The sequence below is a fragment of the Varroa destructor genome, unplaced genomic scaffold (assembly GCF_002443255.2).
Source record: "Varroa destructor unplaced genomic scaffold, Vdes_3.0 BEIS01000001.1, whole genome shotgun sequence".
Classification (NCBI taxonomy): Eukaryota; Metazoa; Arthropoda; class Arachnida; order Mesostigmata; family Varroidae; genus Varroa; species Varroa destructor.
The window spans coordinates 43,680,965-43,704,462 of record NW_019211454.1 but is presented as its reverse complement, the minus strand read 5'-3'; the positions used below and the strand labels follow the sequence as shown (position 1 = coordinate 43,704,462).

Below are 23,498 nucleotides of genomic sequence, written 5' to 3'. Positions count from 1 at the left end.
ATTTTTTAACAATATTCTTATTATTATCAGTCAATGTGTAACACTCGGATATACACAGGTATATGAAATCAAAACAAATAATAATAATTGCAATAAGAATCATAAAATAACATCGTATCCGCAACCAAACTATCCATGAAAAAAAACATTTACCAGTGGAGTTTAGAGAGCTGAGCGAACCAGCAGTTGATCCACTTCCCTCGTACGCATACGTGCGTACGTCATCGAAGGGCGGTGCGTTCGGATCGTTGTCTACTTTGTCTAAGTGCTCAGAGATGAAGTCGCACACGTCGGACAAAGGACCCTCTTTCAGCGGTGCCAGCAGGCCCGCTTTCGGCCCTCCGAGCTTCTTAAGTGTACCGTTATGCATGAGGCCGGGCTGCATAAGCATGCCTCCATTTAGTCCGTTCAGTCCGTTCATACCATTCATACCAGCCATATGACCATTGGGTTCGATAGGAATCCTCAGTGGCGTAATATCATAGGCATTCATATCGTCCTCACCGCCACCCTCGTCGTCGTACGAGATGATATTCTCGCGAATGTCATCTTCACACGGGCCGCCACCGAACTTTTGGTCCGGACGGCGTGACCGGGTGTACGCCACAATCACCAGTACCAAAACTGTAACAGATCATTGTTTCGCATATATTCGAGAATAACAGCCGTGTCAGAAGATGAACGAAGGTCAAGAGTGTCATCTATCTGCCGAAATGCACATTTGCTCAAGTATGTATCATTGTAGATTATTATACCTTCGTGCATGCACAGTCATGCAAACGATGTTCATGTGGGAGAAAACCTTGGTTCGAAATTGGCTACTATAGGAAGTACACTGCGTTAGATTAGGAACTCAGCTATGCAACCCGAAGACGAAAACCAGCATACATTTTACAATCATGTATAATTTTGCATTAACAATAATAATAACAACATCACTAACGAAAACAACGGGCTACGTTAGTGAGATACGTATCGGTATTAATTACTTTCTCAATAATAGTAATGCTACTCACTAAGGATATTAAGCAGGCAGACAAGGATAGCCGCTAGTGCGGCCATACTGAGACGCATAATTTTTTCTTGACGCAGGGCTCCGCAGAGCTCGCCACCGAATCCATCGGGGCAAAGACAGTAGAATCCTTCGCCGTTACGGCGGTTGACACAGGTTCCGCCATTGAGACATGGCTCTGCCAAGCACTCGTCCAGGTCGGTGCAGTTCTTGCCATCTTCTGTGATAGCGAAGCCAGGTGAGCAGCGACATTCGTGTAGCATCCACAAATCGACACAAATAAATGGTCGCGGGCAGGAGATTCCATGGCAGGGATTGTTCGATGGGCATCCGTCAATCAGATTGCGGAATTCTAGTACTGCGGCACTTTCTGAACCACTCTCCATAGGCAAGGATCGGCCGTCGATTCGAATATCGTTCATACAACCCTCCTGGAAGTCGTTATCTACAACCGTGACACCCGGTCCAACGTATTGCACATCGCCCCCGGCGAGTACCTGCTGCTTTTCGACAGCCAACAGCTGATGGGGCGAATTGAAGTCGAGCAGCTCATTGAAGCGTTTTCCCCAACCGCCATCAAGAGCGATTGAGGCGATAGCCCCAAATCGGAGCACCTTCACGGTGTGCCACTGGCCATCATTAACCGACACGTACGGGAGCCATAATTCCTTCTCATCGGTATTTCGATGACGGTCAAGGTTGAACCGGAAGCGAAGTTTCTTATCGCGAATTTCCAGGATCGCATACTCCCGGCCATGTTTACTGCTCAGTCGCAGAAGTTCACCGTTTTTCTGCCGAGTACGGAACTGCATTTGGACGTCAGTGCGGAATGGATGGGGGTCAAATGATAAAGCATACTTGATGTATGAAGATTGCTGGAACATCTTCGAGCTTGTCTCGCGGTCGCAGTTCGGACCGTAATAGCCAGGCTCACAGATGCACTCTGCGCCACGATATGATCCCTCACAGTGTCTAAAATCGTTCAAAAAGGCAAAAACGTATGTATGAATACTTTGCTCTTGAGTTTAGTAGGCAGCTATTTGGTTCTTACCCTGCTACAAAGTAAAAAAAACTTTCCAAATGAAAGCTTTTTAATATTAAACTATACTATAACAACATAAAATAGGTCACCCTAAATAAAAGATCGAATACAATTTAACAGGTGAAGAAATTCTTACCCATGGCCGCAGTTATGGGCGTGACCCGATTCAGCGCAAGTTGTTTCTGCTGGAGGACATCCAGGTACCGAATTGAAGCTGCTTCCTGGACTAGCCAGGTCGTACATCTCGCTATTGTGCACAACATTCTTTATGCATCCATTAAAGCCTTCGACCATATTAGGCCGATAGGCCCAATCGTACGCCTGCGATAGCTCTTTGGTAACGTGTACGCCACCGAGTTGCAGCGGGCTGTTAACGTTTAGAAATTCGTTGAATGGTGGGATCGGATTGTCGAGTGTGGTCACGTTTTCACATCGGCTGCGATCCCCGCCATTGGCATCAAGGTATCGACTCTGCATACAGTGATTCAGCGTGATTCTAGCCGTTTGTCGATCCCAATATAAATCGATGCGCTGCCATCGCCCGTCGACAATTTTGTCTTCCGGTGTTACGGTCAATTCGACGGTGCCGGAGCCGAAATCTAACAGCAGTCGAGGTTTACCCTCGACCAGTTCGAGGCTAACGAAATCCTGCACTATTAGCTCATCGGAATCGGGCATAGCGATTGGTCCGTTGTACAGCACCAGACCATTTTCAGACGTCGTCATGAACTCTAGTGACAGGTGACTGCTCTCGCACTGCTGAAGCGGTGGGAACCAAGCGAAGCCTTTCCCATTAAAAAAGCGAGTCGTCTGTTGGCACTGAGGGCCGTAAAACCCTGGCGGACATTTACACTGAATGCCTGTATGAGTATCGAAACAGCGCCCTCCATTGAAGCATGGGTATGGTTTGCTGCGACATGTTCGTTCTCGTTGACTTTCAGCGGAATAGTCTCGGGCTAGACATTCACAGACAGCCCTTACAAACGCATTGACTCCGACAAACGAAGTCCGGTTGGCGTTTACCATAACTGGGTTTTTCTCCACAATCAGCTCGTTGCTACAGCTTCCTTCGCAGTTCACGTTCTCGTAGAGACATTCGTCGATGCCAACCTGCGTAATGTTCACTCCCACCTTACGTTCGATTAGCTGGCGGTTGAGCGCTACCAGGCCATTTAGCATTGAGGCCTTATAGTAAGGGGAGCCGTGGGCTGCGAAGCGTACATCGGTAATTGGTGGCCTCGCCTGTTTCAAAATGACCGAGAATATATCGACATTTTCTGACTTCGTCTTAACCAGTTCGGAGATGATATCTCGGAATTCTTCCATCTTTGATTTGACTTGTTTCTGTTGCTTCCAGTCCCACACGCGGATGAAATCTTCGTCGGTTATTCCAGCAATACGGATTGATCCCGAATTATGGATAGCCTCTTCCGGAATTTCTTTAACAGTAACCGTAACGTTAGCTGTCGCTTCTTGCGTGTGCATACGATCGTAAACCAGAAACTTGAGTTCGTATACGCCACCACCCGTCACGTTTTTCATCGTGATCATACCAGTATCGGTGTCAAGCTCGAAGTTTTCGTGCTCCTTATTGTTCTCCCAGAAGAAGGTCTTATCGGGCAGGTCCCAGTCATCAAGATCCTCGACGTGCACTCGACCGATCTTAGTTGGCGGATTCTCGCCTTTAAAGTTGTACACAAAAATGTTCTTAGAACCGGGATGCATGCGATTATCGTTGCTGTCGCCAATGATGACAGTTAGCGTGGATGTCCCTGTCAGGCTGGGACTGCCAGAGTCCTTTATCAAGATAGGGACAAGGTACTCCTTTTGCACCTCACGATCAAACTGCTCCTTTGAATGTACCACTGCCATACCATCGCCATTAGCTCCGGTTGGATCGTGCTCTACGCGGAACAGCTCCTTGATATAGTCTGGTGCATTAGGGTCCATGCGGAATGTGAAAGGGGGCCCGTTGTTTTTTGATCGGTCATCGTCGTCGGTGGCAAGGATCTCTTGAACTTTCATGGGTGGTGCTCGCTCCGGGATCACAGGCCTATAGTCATACTGGAATCTTGGTGGATTGTCGTTGATGTCAGATACGACCACTGTAAGTGTGGCAGTCGCCGTCCTCGCAGGAGTTCCATCATCAATGGCTAAAATTTTCACTTGGTGTCGAGGAGTCTCTTCACGATCGAGTGGTCGCTGGATTTTGACCACACCGCTACTCGAGATAGTAAACTGTCTCCGCTTATCAGAGCTCCTGTCAATCTGATAGCTAACTTTTGATTTGCCTCCTTGATCGGCATCGGTTGCCCGGAAAGTGGCCAGACTCGAACCAATGGTAGAGTTTTCGGGCACGGACACCTCGATGTTGGGCTTTTCGAACTCAGGCCGGTTGTCATTAATATCCCTTAACCTCACACGTACCTTAGCGTAGTCTAGATGGTAAGGGTCCGCACTTTCTCCTCCGTTGTCACTCACTTGTATTGTTACATTGAAGCCGTACCTCTGCTGGAGATCTTCGAAATCCAGGGGCTGAAATCAAGATAACAATATTAATAGAGGATAACTGTTACGGATCACTCCAGTCTCCGATTACAAATACGTTGCTGTAATAACTATTTATCTTTGCACAAAACGGCACACGCGCCCTCAGTTACGACTGGTGGCAAGATGTTTTATTTACCTTGGCAATTTTGAGCGAACCGGTTCCGTCGGAGTTTGTGACCATGGTGAAACGGTCTGCTCCAAATGAGCTATCGATGACTTTATACGAGAATCTGTTCGTCTCGAGCAGGTCTCCGTCGTTGACAGAAACCACCAAGATGGGCGCTTCCGGAATGTTGTCCGCCTCCGTCTCGTCCACCTCGACATACCATTCCTTCTTGGTGAACTCTGGTGGCATATCATTAATATCCTTGATCTTGATGGTGGCGGTACCCGTGCCTTTGAGACCACCACCGTCAACCGCCACTACCTGCAATGCAATGACGTCGGACGGAACACGTAATCGAAGGTCACGTGAAGGATCAATTATCTTGACTATCTCGTTGACCACAATTGAAGCGCTAACCTAATTCAACGGGATACTTTTAGTGGCACCTAGTCAGTCATTCACCCGAGATGGTTGGAGATCCGCCATGTTATACAACGCTTTCAGTCGACAGCGCGTACAATCGATTAAAGAGTTGAAATGTGTCCTGTTTTCGTGTCCGATGAATACTATCGTCAAAGGTCGAACAGATGTTTTACCTCGTTAGCAGTAAATTCGATTCGTGTAAAACTTAACACAGATATTAGACCTGTTCAAATATCTGATAGATGTTCGAGTTAGTTTAGAACAGATGTTTACAGATGAAAACAGTAGTGGAATAGTACCTCAACTGTGAAGACCATAAGCAGGTGTTCATAAAACTGAGCCGACTAAAATTCGGCATATTTCGAAATTAGATTAGCTAATCAGATAAAACGCATGGGTACACTAACGGCTCAATGGCATCTTTGTAGAGCTCTGTTCTGAGAATGAGATCCTGCTTTACTGCAAGACGCCGATGTCATGTCGCCACAATAAAACAAGCCGACTGTGTCTGTAATTTTTAGCACGCTAGATGGTCCGTGGTATAAGAGACACAAAAAGTATCTTCGACCAGCTGAAGTGCCTAACATATCAGTTGTATTGCCACTTCTGCACGTTGAACGCACACATCGAAAATCTAAGCGACTGTACTGCGCGTTCGCAATGTATAGGCACTTCGACATACCTTGATGGTGTACTCGGGATTTGTTTCCCGGTCTAGACAGCAGACTGCTGTCGAGATGACGCCCGTCTCCTCGTCAATGGCGAAAATGAGCTCGCCATTTTCATTCACCTGGTTTTGTTCGATCGAGTACGTAAGTTTCGCGTTAGCGCCCTCCATCGGGTCATCATAATCCGTGGCTGTCATCGTCATGACAGTCATACCCGCTGTGCCATTCTCCGTCACATTGCCAGTGTACACGGCCGCCGGGAAGAACGGTGCGTTATCGTTGATGTCTGTTGATTGATTTAAAAAAAAACGAAACAAAGCGAAGATGCCCAAACAATGAGTATCACTGGTGGTTCATTATCCATGTTACTCGACCGTAACTAGAAGTCATAATGCGTTTTAGGGTTCATACGCCCGCTAAGCCAGCGATTTAGAGTAACTCGAGAGTTCTAATTTGAAGCTAGCGAAAAACTATATGGCATACTTTGCCCCAACCGCAGATCTGTCTACTACTACTTCCGATACTCACCCTTCAGATTAACAAGCACGTCAGCAAATCCTACCAAACCATTACCGCCCTCGTCTTCCGCAAACACAGTGAATCTCCATTGGGAGCGGCCCTGAGGTAAGTCCCTATCTAAGGGTTTTAGTACGTAAATCTCTCCGGTTGTCTGGTTAATAGCGAACTTGTTATTTTCGGCGTCGGTATTATCCACGCCCTGGCCGGTTAGGAAGTACACAATATCCGACTCTCGGTCTCGGTCACCATCCGTTGCTGTAACCTAATGAGCGAATGAGCGGAAAGTGTAGCCCGCGGAGATCATCGATATCACATTAAACAAGTGCAAAAAAAGCGATTATAACATTGGCCGCTGATTCGGTCTTGTAACTAGAGCGTGGCTAGATTTTCCAGAAGCAAAACGTCGGAGCTAAACTCTCCTCCTCATAAAAAGGTATGGAGAAGACGTGAATAAAAACAATATGGCGACTGCTACTACATTGAGCAGGTGATTAAGAGCAAGCTAGGTAAAAGTTCACCACGTGTGGCCTTTTTTTTCGGTGCTATGGCATCGAACGAAGAAGTCATTTCAAGATCATAGATATGACGTTTAACCTCATTAAATAACGATCTGCAACAAAGTGTAAATTTTTCTACATTCGTCGTCCTTCAATGTGTTCCTCAATGGGCAATCTATGCTTTTAGCCATAGTGCCCTCATTATACCCATCTTATTTATACTTTTGCAAGTTCAGTCTATACTAACTTACCTTAAATTCTAACACACATGTACTCAATAAACATCCGTCACTTTTGTTCGTGCCTTCAAAAACATCCCAGTCAACAACTGGCAAAAAATGATAGATATACATAATTATAATGTCACTAATGTTGCGAATCAGAACTAATCAAAATTATTTTCTAGAACCTAACAAACCATAAACGTTAACTTTCAAAATAACAAAAGCATTAAAAGGCCAATTATAACATATAAGCGTGAAGAGTTTTAGCAGCGACAAGTGAATCACCGATATTTAGTTACTTATAACTCCGTTCGCCATTAACTGTCAGAAGACTACCGCAGAGTTCAGGAACAGAAGAGTAAATAAAACATACGTCTAAAAAACAAAAAATACCTGAAGAATCTTTTTAGGCAGCCCTCTATCGTCTTCCTCAGGGATAGTGGCTTCATATGAGCCCCGCTCAAATTTGGGCGGGAGGTCGTTGATGTCCTTAATCTTGATGTGGACAGTCGCATTGTTCTCGGACAATGTATCAGATGCAGTCAGAGTGAGGTTATACTGTAACCGAAGAACGAACAAGCAAGGCAAGCGGCATGGGCCATGAAACAAAACATTGCTGAATACCGCAACAACCATCGTAACCGACTCACCGTGAGAATTTTTTGCGGCAGATTTCGATCGTTTTCTTCAGTGATCTGTGCCTCGTACGTTGGTCGGTCAAAAATTGGAGCGTTGTCGTTAACGTCTTTGACGCGTATAAGAACTGTTGTATGATTCTCGTTTAGATTGTCGGAGGCGACCAGCCGAAGCCGATACTGTTATTGACAATGAGGTCAGTGATAAAAACAATAAACACAATGCGCCGAATTCCGACAATGAAATGTAAAGTGGCCGAAATGGCAGATAAACGGAAACGTATCACGTCGACAACAACGACACCAGATCGGTAAAAGACGCGTAGGTGATGACAAGGCACACGATGACGATCAAATGAGGGCATCAGTCCCAGAGCAGCGTGTAAATATTAATCAGTTCAATAATAGGGGTGTACAAATGGTCAGTTATCCGTTTTCATGTTGTCATAACCATTCTTATGATTATCACAAAATATATATATAAGGAAAATGTTAATGAAACGAGAATTGGCCATAATCATAGAGTATACGTTATTTTTATTATATCACAAGTCGTGACACGTTCTTAAGGTGTTCGGAGAAAAGCTGACCTCTTTTCTGGTCTCATAGTCAAGTGGTCCAGCCACATAAATCGCGCCAGTCTCGTTCTTAACCGCAAATGCCCCTCCAATATTTCCTTGAGTAATTTCGTAGCGAATACGGGAAGCTGTAAAGAGCAACAGCACGCGTTGGGAATATATCGACGAGTTAGCCATTCGGTAACAATGAAAGAATTACGATCTTCTACTGCTGAATGAGATAAGTCTGTTTTCTCGATTTTTGTTCCATGTGTATTTAAGTAAACAATAGCTTTAAACACAACAAAATAAAGCTAACAACAGTTTCTCCATATAGCATACTATAATAATCATACATCCCTATTCTCGTACTTTGCACAGGCTACGGCCTCTTCATAATCGGACGTGGACTATTTTCTAGTTTTGTCCTTAACGTTAATAATGAGTAGAACGAAAAGCAAAATTGAAAGGTGAAAAATACTCATCTAGAGACACTTACAGGGTCGAGCCTCTACAAAACGGGTAAACAACAGTCAGTGTATCCTGCATAGAATAAACAAACTATTTTTTGGCTCCCTTTCTGCGTTCCTGATTTCCAAACTCACTACACATCCGCTGCCGTAAAATTTTATCTCGCTGCGATTCGTGTCTCCGTGCCATCGCGCAGGTACGAAATCATGTAAAGTTAATGAAAGCAGCGACATATAACGCGCTGATGGCACTTTTCCTCATTAGAGTAGATTCCGTCGGCGCTTTTCTGAGCCCCCGCTAGTCCTTCGTAGAACCCTCGCCTTCCCATTCCCCGGAGTCTGTAGTAGCTCCACTGTTCTGCCACTTCCCTACCATAGGGCAACAGCCTTTCACGAGGACGGTACAACACAATTTTTTTGGGACTTGCCTTCCTTTTCTGCAATATATGCGGCAGCTACGTCCAACTATTTTCAGGGCTGTTGTGGGTTTTCCCTCAAGACTCATGATGCTCGCAAAAGGTGCTGGCCTGAAGAGGCAAGAAGAAGGGAATAGATAACTAAGAAGCAAAAGAAAGAACGTTCACGAGAGCTATTGCAGCTGCGTTTGCTTACTCAGCCTCTTGGTTCGGTATCCTCTTCTACTCTAAAGAGCGTAGTTTCTGCACGCAGACCAGTTGGCCTGGTCGGTTTTACCTCGCTCTGCCTGAGTCGTTGATGAGCGATGCTGAGGTAGCCTATGTGATGATACGATGACACTGCTATTTCGCTTTGCCATTTTACGTCATTCTATCTAATTTCAGATGTACGCATTAGGTGGTGCCGGCGAAAGGCTACGGCTGGCTTCTGGTTTGCCAAATTTCTGTCTTCTTCTCACGATTTCGCCCATCTCCATCATCCGTTCTCCTGCCACACTTTGCAGCGTTTCTTCCACGCTAAGATTACTGTTGGTAGTGGGAGTAATGATAAAAAGAGTCGCCGGGAATGCGAGCTAATCCCGCAATGTGGCCGGGCGGTGAAAGTCAAAAAAGCAACGATAAGATGGGGTAATTTAGAGCCATCCGCAAACAATGCAGGGAATACTAGAAATGTCTGATTGCATATCCAATTAAACACGGTCAGCGGGTTTATTTTTTTTGTCGCACAAAAAAAAATTGATCTCGCCTGCCTCGACGACAAACCCCGTCGACATGAGCAGACTTACTAAAAACAGAAGTCTCGAAAGTACAGAAAGAAATGCTAGGAAAAAAGGTGCATGAGATGACGTGAGATATCTATTAAACATGGGGAAGATTTACTTCAACGATTTAGCCCTTTCTATTTTTCGTTTTTAATCTCTTGAGCTTTTGAAAAGTGGGCAATGGCAGAACGAGCATTGAAAGCAATATTCCTGGAAGACGAGAAACACTGCTCATAATTTTGCGTTTATCCACAGACAATGCGCAATAACTGAATAAAACACACGAGGAGTTAACGAAGCCCATCCATTAGGCTTTGTTTCTGGATAACGTTTCTTCACATTATCCAGAAACAAGCTTACTACAAACTCTGCCTATTGCTCGAAACAGTCACGATCAGACCTTCAGTCTTAGGTGCTGTTATTCGAAACAAACAAACCTATAGGCAAAAAGGCTAAATTAAAATACTCACATTCATCTTTATCTTTGGCAGTAACGGTGATCACTGTGTGTTGCACATCCTCGTCTTCATTGACCTCCGCTTCGTACAGACCTTGTGAGAAGTAGGGCGGATTGTCGTTCTTGTCTCCAATGCCGATCCGGATATATTTTGTTACAGAATTTGGCGAGTTGCCACGTATATGCGGCCGTGCTGAGGGTGCACCGTCCTCCGCGCGGACCTGGATAGCATACGCCAGCTTCTCCTCGCGGTCGAATTCAACCTTGGTGTAAATATCGCCAGTCTCCCGATCAATCGTAAAATACTTATCACCTTGATCCTTGGACTCTATCGCGTAGTACACCTTGTTGTTAGGGTATGTGCCATCCTTGTCCACGGCTTGCACTTGGGTAACTTTCGTGCCTGGAGGCATGCCCTCGAGCACCGTTTCCTGTTCACGCTCAATGAACAACGGAATCTCATCGTTGACGTCCTCTAAAACGATGTAAACTGTTGCCTCACTGGCTAGTTGTTGAATTCCGTTGTTTTCAACACGTATCGTCAGGTTGTATTGCTGTATCTTTTCGTAGTCAAGAGGATAATTGACGAAGAGTTCGGCCCATGTGTGGCCGCCGTCGTTTCGCTGATTCAGATAGAACGTATCCTTCTTGTTTGTTTGCTCGGTGCTACCTTTCATAAGCGTGTAGAATACGTCCGGATTATCGGGAATACCTGACCGAGCCTTAATCGAGATGACCTTCGAACCTACTTCAAGGTTCTCTTTGATGAAAATTGGGCCGTAGACAGGCTGGTCCCAGATCGGCGGATTGTTAGCGCGATCAACCACGTCAATAACAACCTCGACCGTGGCCGAATGCTGTGGAGTACCCTTATCGGTGGCGATCGCACGCAAGTGATACGAGTCCCGGTCAAGCGGTTTCTTCAGCTGGATCCATCCGCTCTCGGGATTAATATTGAAATAATTCAGGTCAGTCGGGTCGTACGGCGCTGTTAGATTGTAGATAATAACGCCATTCAAATCGGCATCCTCGTCACTCGCGGACACCCTCAATATCGGGTTGCCTATCTGCGTGTCCTGTTTAACGTTCTCGCGATACTCTTGCCGGTCGAATAGCGGTGGATTGTCGTTGACGTCGGTGATTTCCACTTTAAATGAGCACACACCCTCAAGTGGAGGGCTGCCACGATCAGTGGCTTTTACCGTGACCGACACAAACCGTCCGTCGTCACCTTCCCGGTCAAACACTTTGTTCGTACGAATCTCTCCGGTAACTTCGTCAACACTGAATTTCGTGCCTTTCTGGTTTGGCTGCTGGACCATCGAGTATCGGACCTGGCCGTTATGACCTTTATCGTTGTCCTTGGCGCGGACGCGGATCACCGATGTGCCACTCTGGGCACCTTCCTCAACTTTCGGTGCGTAACTGCCACAGTCCTCGAAGACGGGCTTGTTATCGTTAACATCTGTGATGAAAACGACAACTAAAGCGGTAGAAGTATGCGGTGTGAGAGCCCCATTCTTACAGCACGCTCCATCGTCGCGTGCCGTCACGTTCAACTCGTACTTGTCCCTGTGAACGATATATCGCAATGAATGCGGCAACGGCACAGAAAATAAAAACACGGATAGTTCACTTGAAGAAATTTCACAGAACATAATTTAACTGCTATACGAAGGCAAGCTGATGGCATGTAAAAGCACAAAAAATACCAGATAAAACGAGATAAATACGAAACAAACGGAAGAAAAGTGCGAGCGGAACTCGTATAAAACATCATGCAATCTAATACGACGTAGAAACGAAGAATCGCAAACCAACGGAAAATACACATGAGCTATGCTTAAACAGTTTGATCGTAAGTTAAAGCAAACGAGAACATCATTGATAACGTATAGAGATAGCTAGCTATCATGGAAACATGCGTTACCACAGAAGGGTAATATATGCGCAAGATCTCACTGTTCTCTAATCATTCTTGACGCGACTAGGTGTTTACACATATGTACTTAGTATATACATGCAAACCTTGTATTGCATGGTTAGGTACCTCTTAAGGGCTTTTGCGGTTGTGCGAATAGGCTTAACGAGAGCATTAAATGCCTTAAGAGAATTAACTGTGGTCTTAAACTAGAAATACGAAAAAAAATGCGTTTTTAACAATTAATTATGCCACACAACTGAGAGTCAAAGTGCGAAAGTTGCCTGGTTTCTCGAGCTCTATTTAATAGACACAAAACTATATTTTTAAATAACTCGATTTTTCACAATGAGATTAAATATGTTGATTTTTTAGGGAAATTTTAAAAATTTCTGTGATGAATATGGTATTATTACATTCTTGCTTTGTTTACCGTGCATTAGTATTTACATGAAAATAAATGTAGGTCACTTTCTTCTTAAAACTGAAAAATGGTCGTAAAGAGTAACGGATAGGGCCTAGCGTTATGAAGGCTTAATTGCACTGAAGTTACAAAATGAAACATTTGTTGCAAGATCACAGAATGACAAAAACACGATACTGACTGTTACTCTATTTTTCAGCAATGGAAATCTTGTTCTCTTTCATCTAGTCAAGCCTAAGCGCAGAAAACCACAGATATCGTTAGGGGCCCAATTGAGAACCGCTACCACCTTATTTACATACACAGTTACTCATCAATAAATATCGGATTAATAATAATAATAATGGGCCGTAAGGATAATATGAGAGTTTTTCCAGACAGAGTCGTCGTAACCAACGTGTCGAGAACATAGGGCGCAAGCAAAAACAAAGAAATTGTTTGCTTACCTGTCGAGATTGATCTTTCCGGTGTCAATCAAACGGATCACTCCGGTTCGTTCTTCAATCTGGAACATACCGCTAGTCGTTCCAGAGTTTACGAAGCCAAATAGAACATTATCGCCGTCTTTGTCCGACGCAACCACCGTTGTCACTAGGGTACCTGTGTTGTCACAGAAGCAGAAATACAAAACAGGTGGTAACGGAATATTGCTATTAGAGTTACCTCGGAGGCATCTCTTAAAATGCATTCACGTTTCTACTCCAAGTGCAATGCATTCTTAGGGTGTAAAGATGCAAAATATTGCCGCGAGAGGGTGCCATCATTTTACTCATATATGTACATAGGATCATTATGGACTCATTTTTCAACCTACTTTAAATCTACGATGAGGCTCAAAGGAAGAACTCATGAGAACTGAAATCGCCAAAGACTCGCACCGCATCTCCCGCTTATTGTGCCAGATTCGTTTCGGCAGTTAGCTGGTACTATTTTCGAAGTTTCCACGCTAAGTTTTATAACATTTACTACACCTCGCGTTCTGCGGGGAGAAATCGAAAATAACCTAGCGAGAAACAACCCTATATATGAAAGCTGCTTTCATTTGCTTCTATTAGAACAGTTAAAAGGCCGTATAACGGTAGCGTCGCAATAGGTCAGCGGAGCAACGACATTCCGAAACGCAACAATAAGCACGCTACCACCACGAGCAGCAGCAATGATGGTGTTATAGCATTGATTTCGTCGGTGCCACCAAAAAAACCGTTTCCCCTTTCTGAAAAATATGTTGCTTCTGTTGTTTATCCTGTTTTTAGCACCGTAATACGTTCTCTCTTCTTCACCGTAATACGAGGGAACGACCCGATATTATATAGTTGTGAGCATGCTGTCTCCTGTCTATACATGCATGAACGTGTCCTCGATATTATTTTGGCTGTCCTGTCATCTATTCCGAGACAGAAGCCCGGTTAACAGAGAAAGGTCAAGGCTGAAAGCGGTAAGGAAGGGGGTATGCTATGTAGTAAACACCCTATGGACATTTTTTCTCCAGTTAACACGTCGAATACGGAAGACAAACGGTGCAAACGCCAACCTTCCCTCAGCAGCCAGTTAACCGAGTACTAACCATGAAGCATTCAAGCCTCGAAGTTCTACCGGGGGGACATCTTTCATCGCTCGTGTGGCCTTCATCAGTTCCCTCACTATATATTTCCAACACTCATCGACCGCGTTGAGTGTGAACAGGGCGTGCATGAACCATTTCTCGTCCCTACCTCCCTTACTCTCACACACTTAACCCTGATGTTATTTACAATGCTTTTAAGCCTGTTTACTTAGAAACACCGCAGACAGACAGTATAAAGAAAGACGCGTGCTAGCAGTCGTTAGAGGAGAGGTATACGATATCTAATGATCGCCCCGGCCGCCGCTACCAATGTCATCGCGGCCGGTGTTGGCATCTTCATCGTTTACTCCATGTTCCACCTACCCGTCGTTTGCAGTTCACTACATTGTTACGTTGCAGTTAAAAACTAAGCTATTAGTAGCTCGCTCACTAGGAGCTGAGTAGGAACCCGCGATATTTATTAGCATTGAGTCTCGTTGAATGCTTTTAATATATCACTATCATAGTTATTGCTGCACCGGTACTATTGCCACTGCAATATACGTATATCGTTCTCTTTCATCACACTTACAACAAAACGAAAGAGAGAATTATCTCAGCGCAAGATAACGTTGACATCAACACCACCATCAACGTTTGATCATCACCATCATTGTCTTCTCTGCCAGTCGTTAAAGTCCCCTCACTATAAACCTCTGTGTTCTATATACTAGCTTCACTCCCCATCTCATCCAGTGCAGGTGCATCCTGAACTTTTCCTTGTCATAAAAATAGGTCTAAAGGGTCGTCTCGACTTCGTTCCTTAAGCATTCGTTCAACTTTCCTGCAATCCGTTCCTTGTCGTTGTGTAAGGAAAGGAAAAGACCTTTGATATACAGAGAATAGGCTGTATGGCAAACGGAGAGGGGTAAAGAAAGGAGAGCAGATAAGAACCTTTCCTTGCTTTATAGATGAATCGACCCTCCCATCGTATGCCAAGGGGGAAAAAGGCTCGGCTTGCAGTGACCGACGAACTTCACCGCTTCGTCGTTCCAGAACAAATGGCAGAGACTTGGGCCCGTTTGGGCTGGCTTTTGGAAAACGGTCCTTCTGTGTTGGCCCCCCGCGAGACTTGTGATAAAAAAAAAAAGCTGGAATAGCGGACACTACCGTCTGTGAGACCAAAACACGGGAACGGCGGGCCAAAACGGAACTAGTGTGTATTAGAACGAGCGGGGTCCAAAACCAGCCGCTATGGCGGTTGGCGAACAGCAGGCGTGAAGATAGAGCGGAATCGTATGCGGAAACTCTAGCGATGAACGGTTGCAGGCTTTCAGCACGGAAATGCAGCAGCCGAAAATGATTAGGGAAAAATCTGTATCGTTTCGCCCTGTATTCGATTTTGCTATACTGTAAATATTATAATACTATATAATCGCTCGTGCCATCCGTGCCGTTTATCTGCTTGCCCTACTGAAAAGAAACGAGAGATGCGACGTCAAAAAAGTCATAAAGGGGGTACAATCGATAGGGAATATTTCGCCGTTAGCTCAGATCCAACGTCGCCGCCAACAACACGTTACAACTACGTGTATTACATAGACCTTCGATGCTTTCAAACTGCACAACGGATTACAACGTTTAACAAATTCAGTGATTTCCTGAGAGAACTACGTCAATATACGTTGAGAGCACGACGTATTTTCTATTTTTTAGTAGACGTGCATGTAAATAAATAGTTGTATTCCTTAAATATTGGCCGATGCAATGGTCAAATAAACCAACATGGGGCCTACGATAACAGTGTTCTCAACGGTGGGAACAGCATGCACTCTACTGGTACTGGTGCTATCTGACTGTATCGCCATGTATAAGTAGCATAAAAGTAAATCTCAGTTAGAAAAAGTCAGTCGATGATCGTTAAAGGAGAGTTAAAAAAGCGACCATGTAATGCTGAACGTTCGTTGTTAAAGCTATATATAATTACTTAGGCACAGATCCTATCTAATGTTTCGAAATGCTTTACTTTCTTTTTTAACCCAAGATAATATCAATTTGAGTGGAGTCCTTATACTATTCCAGTGTTCTACTCATCGGAGGTGCATTTTTTTCTGTGTCTATATTTCTGCGTCTTTTTTCCTGCTCGACTACAGAACTTTGTTTGACGGATCGCTTGTTTTGACCGTCACTTCGTCGATGCAGAATCAATTGCTTACCAGGTCCTGCGTTTTCATCGACGTTTGGCGTGTACACATCTTGCGAGAATTTCGGCGCCTCGTCATTTTTGTTCTCCGTATAGATTCGCACAGTCGCCGTCCCGGTAAGTGGTGGTTCGCCGCGATCGGTCGCCTTGACTGTCAGGACATACGTGTTATTCACGTCCGCGTCGAGCCGCTTATTCGAGTAGATGTTCCCTTTCGAGTCAATAGTGAAGTCCTCTTTGTCTAGTGAATACGTGATTTCTGCATTTCGACCCGTGTCCATATCAGTTGCCTTCACCTGCAGGATCGACGTGCCGACTGACACGTCTTCATCGATATTGTGCGCCTGGTAATCCGGCAACTCGAAGCGAGGAGCATTGTCATTCACGTCGGTCACCTTAATAACGAGCTCGACCGAAGTAGAAAAACCGCCGGAATCTTCGGTGGCGGTAACCACGAGCGAATAACTCTTCGGCTGACGGAGGTCTTCGTAGTCCAGCTCCTTGGCCAGCTTTACGATACCAGATGTTGGGCCAATGTTAAATGTGCCTGCGCCTTTACCTTGTGCCCTTAGCGTATAACGGATCTCGCGGTCAGCAAATGACTTAGCCTTTACCTCAATGATGCTGTAAGCAGAAAATGGAGTAGTGTGCTTCATGTCAGTATACTTAACTAACCAAAGACATGGAACACTTGTTAGATGGACAATACATGGTAAATGACATTGAATATCGTTACAGATATTCTCTCTACTTATTGACATAACATTCTATATATAAATTCTCATAAAATGTATAAATAATATAAATTCTCTTCCTTGGACGTTTATACCGCATGAACCGTTTTATATATACGTTGAAAGTTGATAATATATATATGTATATAAGCAACTTGGTTAAACGATATCAATGGCATTAAGTTGTCGAGGCAAAACGGTTGTCTAGGCTCTGCTCTTTAATTTAAAAAAAAAAAAAGAAATTTGAAGTTCAATCAAGAAATTCGTGCTATTATGTGAAAGCTTTACGTATTGAGTATAATCACAATTTCTTAACCAAGTAGAGCTACATGTTTCAGATATACCGTACTGCATTCGTTCGATTGATACATCCGAAGTTACTCTTAGATTATCTCTTGTTTGGACTAGGCCATTTATTCTGGGTAGAGTAAATAGCATACGCCATTACCTGTCAGTTATCAATTTGACCGTATATTTCATTGGCAAAATACTTTCGTCAGACCATAGAATGTTATTTTCTGATACTATATAATTCCGAACACTTTAAAGTGCACTAACAGATTATAGAATACAAGTTGAAAAATGCAAGTGCCGGTGCCGTCTTTAACTAAAACCAAGTAAGTTAATCTGGATCGCATATCTTTCCGAATCGCGAAAATAAAGTTGCTCGTCTTTACTTCCAAATCAAGTCTTCTAATTTATTTAGTTAGCTACTATAATTAATTAGGTCAGGTAGGTGGCTTCGGGTTTGTGGTTTAGCTTGATCCGGCCGCTTCTCGTTGGTATATGGAAAGAGTATTAGCAGAACCGACTCTGTCATTTTAATTACCGCAGCCCCTTCTTCATTTTTCGACCACCGGCACGTTTTGCGCAGTAAACCTGCGTTAGGCCTCCCACACAAAACCGCAGAAAGGGAAGTTCATGATATTTTTTCAAGCGACATCATCTGCTGCAGAAGTGCACCAGTTTACTTCGAAGAAACTCGCAGAAGTCTCCGTTAGTCTAAATCACGTGGATGCAGAAAAATCATTGGCCGATGCGAATCAACGGAGCGTGCACGTCAGAGCCAAAAATGCACGCACGCGGTGGGCACGCTGCAACCACTGATAGTGCCGCAGCAATTCATTCTTACGTTTGTACAGCGTCGACCGCAGATGGGGGCAGAGAAAAACTATTTACTAATCTAGCGATATTACCATATCTCGTTCTATCGAAAGTTGCATTGGATGTCTTTTTTATTTGTAGTTAACACGTATATACATTCCATAGCGCTCATAACATACTTCTGTGCATACATATTGAAACGGACGGTAGTATCAAAACTCAATATGAAAGCAGAACATTGTGAAGCACTCACGCTAACATTTAATAATAATCAATGTAGCCTGAAAATTAAATGGATTAAATACGAGGTTTTGTTTGGTTTATAGATGTTACTGAACTAAAGCATATGTGTACAAAAAAACGGCAATTGAAACACATCTACCTGCAAAGGAAGACACTTTGTGAAAATTGATTACCATTTTAAATTAACTAGTAACATCCTACATAGTACAGCATTTGCGAACACTATACAGAAAACAGCAGCTGGCGCTTACGCCCAAGCGGTAGAACCCAAACTCTAACCGGCCTCGATGGCTGCACCCACGCCGCCTATGTAACAATTATAACAACTGTTATAGTCACTGCCCTTTCCACTTCGACGCTAGCAGAAGGGGCACGGCGAAAGGAAGAAATGGTATAGCCGCCAAGAAAGATGAAAATACCTTCTGAGTTGTCTGTCGTCCCTTGTTTTATCTTTAGCTTTTTCGCCGCTGTCGTTTTGCTTATTCAAGTAACATCCAAGTAACTCATCTTCCATTGAAGGGTCGTCGACCTAAGACAATGCTTCACGACTGCTGCATCCGTCGTCGCATCTGATTACGCTAGAGTTTGTGACAGCAGCAGACTGCTGCTTTTGCAACAACGGTTTTAGCTGCGGCGGGCCATCTAGTGATGAAGCGCACCCAGTCTCTCGTGGTGATGGTGGCAAGGGTCATCTTTCACCGAAAAGCTCACAATGCAGTCGCCGAGCTGTGCCTGAGTGAATGAACGGGCAAACGGGCGACCACTGTCAGTTCGACGTTCCTGTCTCCGCAAAGGGCAAAATCCAACTCAAAGTGAATATATTTCTGCGCTCTTCAATGACAAGACGAAGACAACGATATTTTCTGTTATATCTTCACGAAATACCAGCAGCAACAAAAATAGGTTTAATAACCGTGAACAGCCAACAGAAAACTGTTAAGCAAACATCCACAAACACCACGACCGGACATAAACGGTCCCACAGGATTAGCTAAACGCTTTCTTCGTTACTTAAATATCGATCAGTTGAGAGATGATCGGAGTGAGACGCGCCTGTGATCGTATGATGAAAATACAGTACCCGTCCGTGCGGAGCAAAATGGAACGCCATTGCTGGCAAAAGAAAATGTGGCATCGACAACAGGTGCACTCCATCATAAAGACGAGTATCGTTACTAATGCCTAAGGAAACCTCTTTACTTTTATCATTCGCAGCCAGCCGTGTCCGGCTCGGATAGGGGACAGGGATTTGACGGGGGTTGTTGCTGCCGCTGTTATTACAACAACAATCGCCTTCGGTTATTCTTTCTACGACGATGGCAATAGCGCCTTGGACATTAACAATAGCGAGGACAGTCAAAACGCACAGCCATTCCACCCGCGCTGGCCACGAGACAATGCACATAGTCTTTGTTATTGTTGTTGTTAGAATCGAAGCAACAAACCAACAGCAGAGGCAACAATAACGAGCACGAAGAAGACGACGAGGGCATCACAACGACTCTCCCGCCGGGTGTGCGGATCCACCAGAGAAAGGTATATGCGGATGTCTGATACTATGCCACGATCATGTAACAATACATTAAGCGGGGACAAAGCAGATCACACGAACACGTCTGTACACTGAGGACAGCGGTTGAAGTGGATGTAAAACAATTACAACAGGTATTTCAACACAGGTTTCGTCGTCAAAGTCTTATAATCGAGAACGACTGATGCAGGAATAACCTCGAGCGTAACTTCATCTGCCACTGTTTCATATCCAGTGTTATTAAGCGATACCTTTGATTCAACATATGTTTACCAAACTAGTTGCTACAGTGTCCAATAGTCCTTGTAAAAAGCTTTGGCCTCTTAAAGTAAACGATGTGTCTACTTGAGAAATGATGGCAATTAAGAACATACCATACGAGTCCAATACGCTACTGTCATACAGGCATCGTACGTTTCCCCTATATCCCACGTACGTAGCTAGATTATAACAGGTTGGCTGACACCTACAGCCGCAGTGACAGTATTGTCAAGCCAATGGTAGTGATGCAATGCAGAATGGTCGAGGTCTTCCGTTCTTTCGCCTACGGCTTTTGTTGTTTATTAATGCTATGAAGGTTATTATTGATAACATCGTTAATATTCTCACGGGCAGCATTATTTATTGGTTGTAGTTTTGATTTGCATGTAAATGTAGAACCCGTAGCGTACTGTTATATCCATAAATAGCAATTCAATTGCTCCATCAGCTTCTGGAAAGGCTTCCCTTCAGCTCATTACCAGCATTATACTGAGTACGAGGCGCTTTTTTTTTTAATGTTCCGTATGTTAACCAGCTCAGGGATCAGCCGATAGGGAGGTCAACTTAAATCCTTTTGAGAATAACTAAAGAAATGGGCAGCGCCATTAGCATAAACTGGGTCGGACGGTGAACTGAACCATATCGAATCGTATTTTCTTCTTTCGCTGTTATGATTCTTCACTATCGTTAACCTTCTATACGCTCCGAGCATTTACTCCTTGATGCCAACCGAGATGCAAACAATTCAATAAGCTCTCTTCAGTTTTATTGCTTTCTTCACCAAAAAGATGTCACGCTTTATCACAGTTTATTGAAGAGGCAATGGTTTCCATTTAAACGGACCGTACCAGTTTTTGGGAGACATTCCGGGCCAGTTTGTGCTGCCCACTAAGAATCCTCGACGACTATACATCACCTATTTACGGAATTAGCATCACAACTCCGCAACTCCATCCGCTGATCGGCAACCAAACACAGCGAGCGAATGTATCCACACGAAGACAATGCTATCACGGGGGCACCATCTCTCTGTGTGGGCCGATTGTCCGCACAGGCACCTTAGCAACAACAACAACAACAATAATAGATTGGCCCCCGGAGATAGACAAGTAACGAACTGCGAACGGACCTTAGGGCGGACAGGCGGTCGGTCGTACGTATAACAACAACGACCAGTCACTGTAAAACCGCTGTGATGTGATGTGATGTCCATTGTAGTTGTCGGCGTCACAACGCAGTGCCAGCAATAAAAATACCTACAATAGTAAAAACAAGAGCAACAGCACCACCGACATTACAGCCCACCTGGCGTTATTATTTAGGCAATGCCCATATCTGTCGCCCTCCGAGTGTCAGACTACACACAGAAATTCCATGGAAACGACTTTATCGTCGTCTCACGCACGTGAGATGTCGTCATTCTGCACGGACCGCTTTTTATACGGGGCAGCTGCTATGTTTGCTGTAAAAGTTTAAAGTACTAGAAAAAACAGTGTTTTAATTAGAATAGCAATGTGAAACGATACGTAAGCTCGCAATTTTCGCCATTCGTTAATCATTTCGACGAGACATACTTATTAATACATCTTTCATTTGGATATAACCGGTGCTGATCTAGGTATCCATAGGAAAAGATCATTGCAGATCGAATATCTATTTAATATGTTCGCATTTTGGTCCGGTTTTCAAAATGACTAAATATATGATATCTTATCCGATATCTCTGAAATCCTTATTTTCGTTCTTTGTGCTTTGAGGCTCGCGAATACGTACTCGGAGTCTTTCTTCTGACTTTCAGGAATGGTAGCTTCGTATTGTGGAACGTAGAACTGCGGAGGTCGTTTTCCACCGACAATAGATAGCCGCTCTTCCTTGGTGCTCTGGTATTGACGCTCACCAACAGGTCCGCTTAGATCTTCCGCTTTCACGTACAGGACATACTCTTTATCAAGCATGAACGGCGCTGTTCCAACGGTGATGATTTCGCCGGAGAGCGCGTCAACTTCGAAACGCTGACCGCCTGTAAGGTTAATTGAACACAATGCATAAGCAATGAGGCACAGCATAACGTTTTCTCTCTGCCCAGACTGACCATGTCCTTTTATTTTGTTTATTTATCATGTTCCAATTGGTTTACCTAAAGCCCTTTAGCTCACATCTGTCAACTAATAAACAGAACTAGTGAAAATGAAGTTCCAACCCGTACGAGGTGTGATAACAGCAGTGTTTCATAGTTCTATTGTATTCGTCGCAGCGATCAATCGCATGATCGATAAGGTAATGCATATCTCGGTTATTACGGTAATAGCACTGAACACCATTATGGCTGTTTGTCTGGTGCGGCTAATGGGCTATTGTAATTGTAGGGAACTGGTGGCTTTTTCGAGCGTCCACAACACTGAAGTTTTTTCTTGTAAAGCACACAAGAAGTTACTTCAAAGCACAGGGTGGCTTCAAACGCACTACTCAGGACTACACGAACAAGTTGGACAGCCACATCGCGACCGCCTCTCTCTTATTCCGGCAACAGCAGCAGATTCTATTTGCAAACTATCCAATAGAAACTAGTTGTTGTTTTGGTGAACATTAGCGTCCAGGACCGCTGAATCTGCACCATCTATTAACACTGCCTTTCAAGGAGGCCATATTCGATTCGCACAAAGATAAAACATTAGCATTAGAGCTAACTTCAATTATCGCCGCAGTCGTCCCGTAGAATGAAGGTCTATTTTTCACTCAAGCGCACAACCCGTCCACTACAGGGACCTTCCGCTGGCAAACAAGCAGATCAATACAATCGGCAATAAGCGAAAGTGCGCATGTAAGTATATACGTCTAGGCACACGTCAACAACAATCAGGACAATACACACGACATAAAAGACCGAACAAAGGAAACGCGTTTTGGATGGCCGTCTTATCGCAGGACAAACCGGAATACGCCGATCGACGTTAAACAGTAACGCATTACTGTGCAGTGATACGGAAGATAAACTAAAGAAGTGGCAAAAAATATATTCGATCATCTAACATACTGCCGTCACGAAATTCCGAGCATTCAAACGGCACAGCATTGGGATAACATGTGCATTACAGTCACAAACGTATATGGCGTGCAAAGAATAGAAGCGTCGGTAGTCAAAATGCGTACAAAAATCATAAATGCCAGAGGGCTATAGCAATAATGGATAAACAATC

General features: G+C 44.2%; 1 protein-coding gene across 4 annotated transcripts in view; it reads right to left on the bottom strand.

The window, feature by feature from the left end:
* The window catches only part of CadN (neural cadherin), a 142,134-nt gene that overhangs the window by 7,337 nt on the left and 111,299 nt on the right, over positions 1 to 23,498 (bottom strand). For 3 of the 4 annotated variants that reach the window (XM_022791582.2, XM_086982467.1, XM_086982377.1), the window contains 12 exons: positions 22,075 to 22,321; positions 16,442 to 17,052; positions 13,129 to 13,282; positions 10,351 to 11,909; positions 8,267 to 8,382; positions 7,435 to 7,599; positions 6,330 to 6,582; positions 5,816 to 6,087; positions 4,741 to 5,031; positions 2,191 to 4,589; positions 1,017 to 1,984; positions 154 to 624 (listed from right to left, as the gene is read on the bottom strand). In XM_022791582.2, coding sequence (XP_022647317.1) covers positions 154 to 624; positions 1,017 to 1,984; positions 2,191 to 4,589; positions 4,741 to 5,031; positions 5,816 to 6,087; positions 6,330 to 6,582; positions 7,435 to 7,599; positions 8,267 to 8,382; positions 10,351 to 11,909; positions 13,129 to 13,282; positions 16,442 to 17,052; positions 22,075 to 22,321 — 7,506 coding nt within the window. Of the gene's footprint in view, positions 1 to 153; positions 625 to 1,016; positions 1,985 to 2,190; positions 4,590 to 4,740; positions 5,032 to 5,815; positions 6,088 to 6,329; positions 6,583 to 7,434; positions 7,600 to 7,691; positions 7,857 to 8,266; positions 8,383 to 10,350; positions 11,910 to 13,128; positions 13,283 to 16,441; positions 17,053 to 22,074; positions 22,322 to 23,498 lie in introns of all 4 variants that reach the window. The other variant, XM_022791573.2, reaches the window with a different exon arrangement.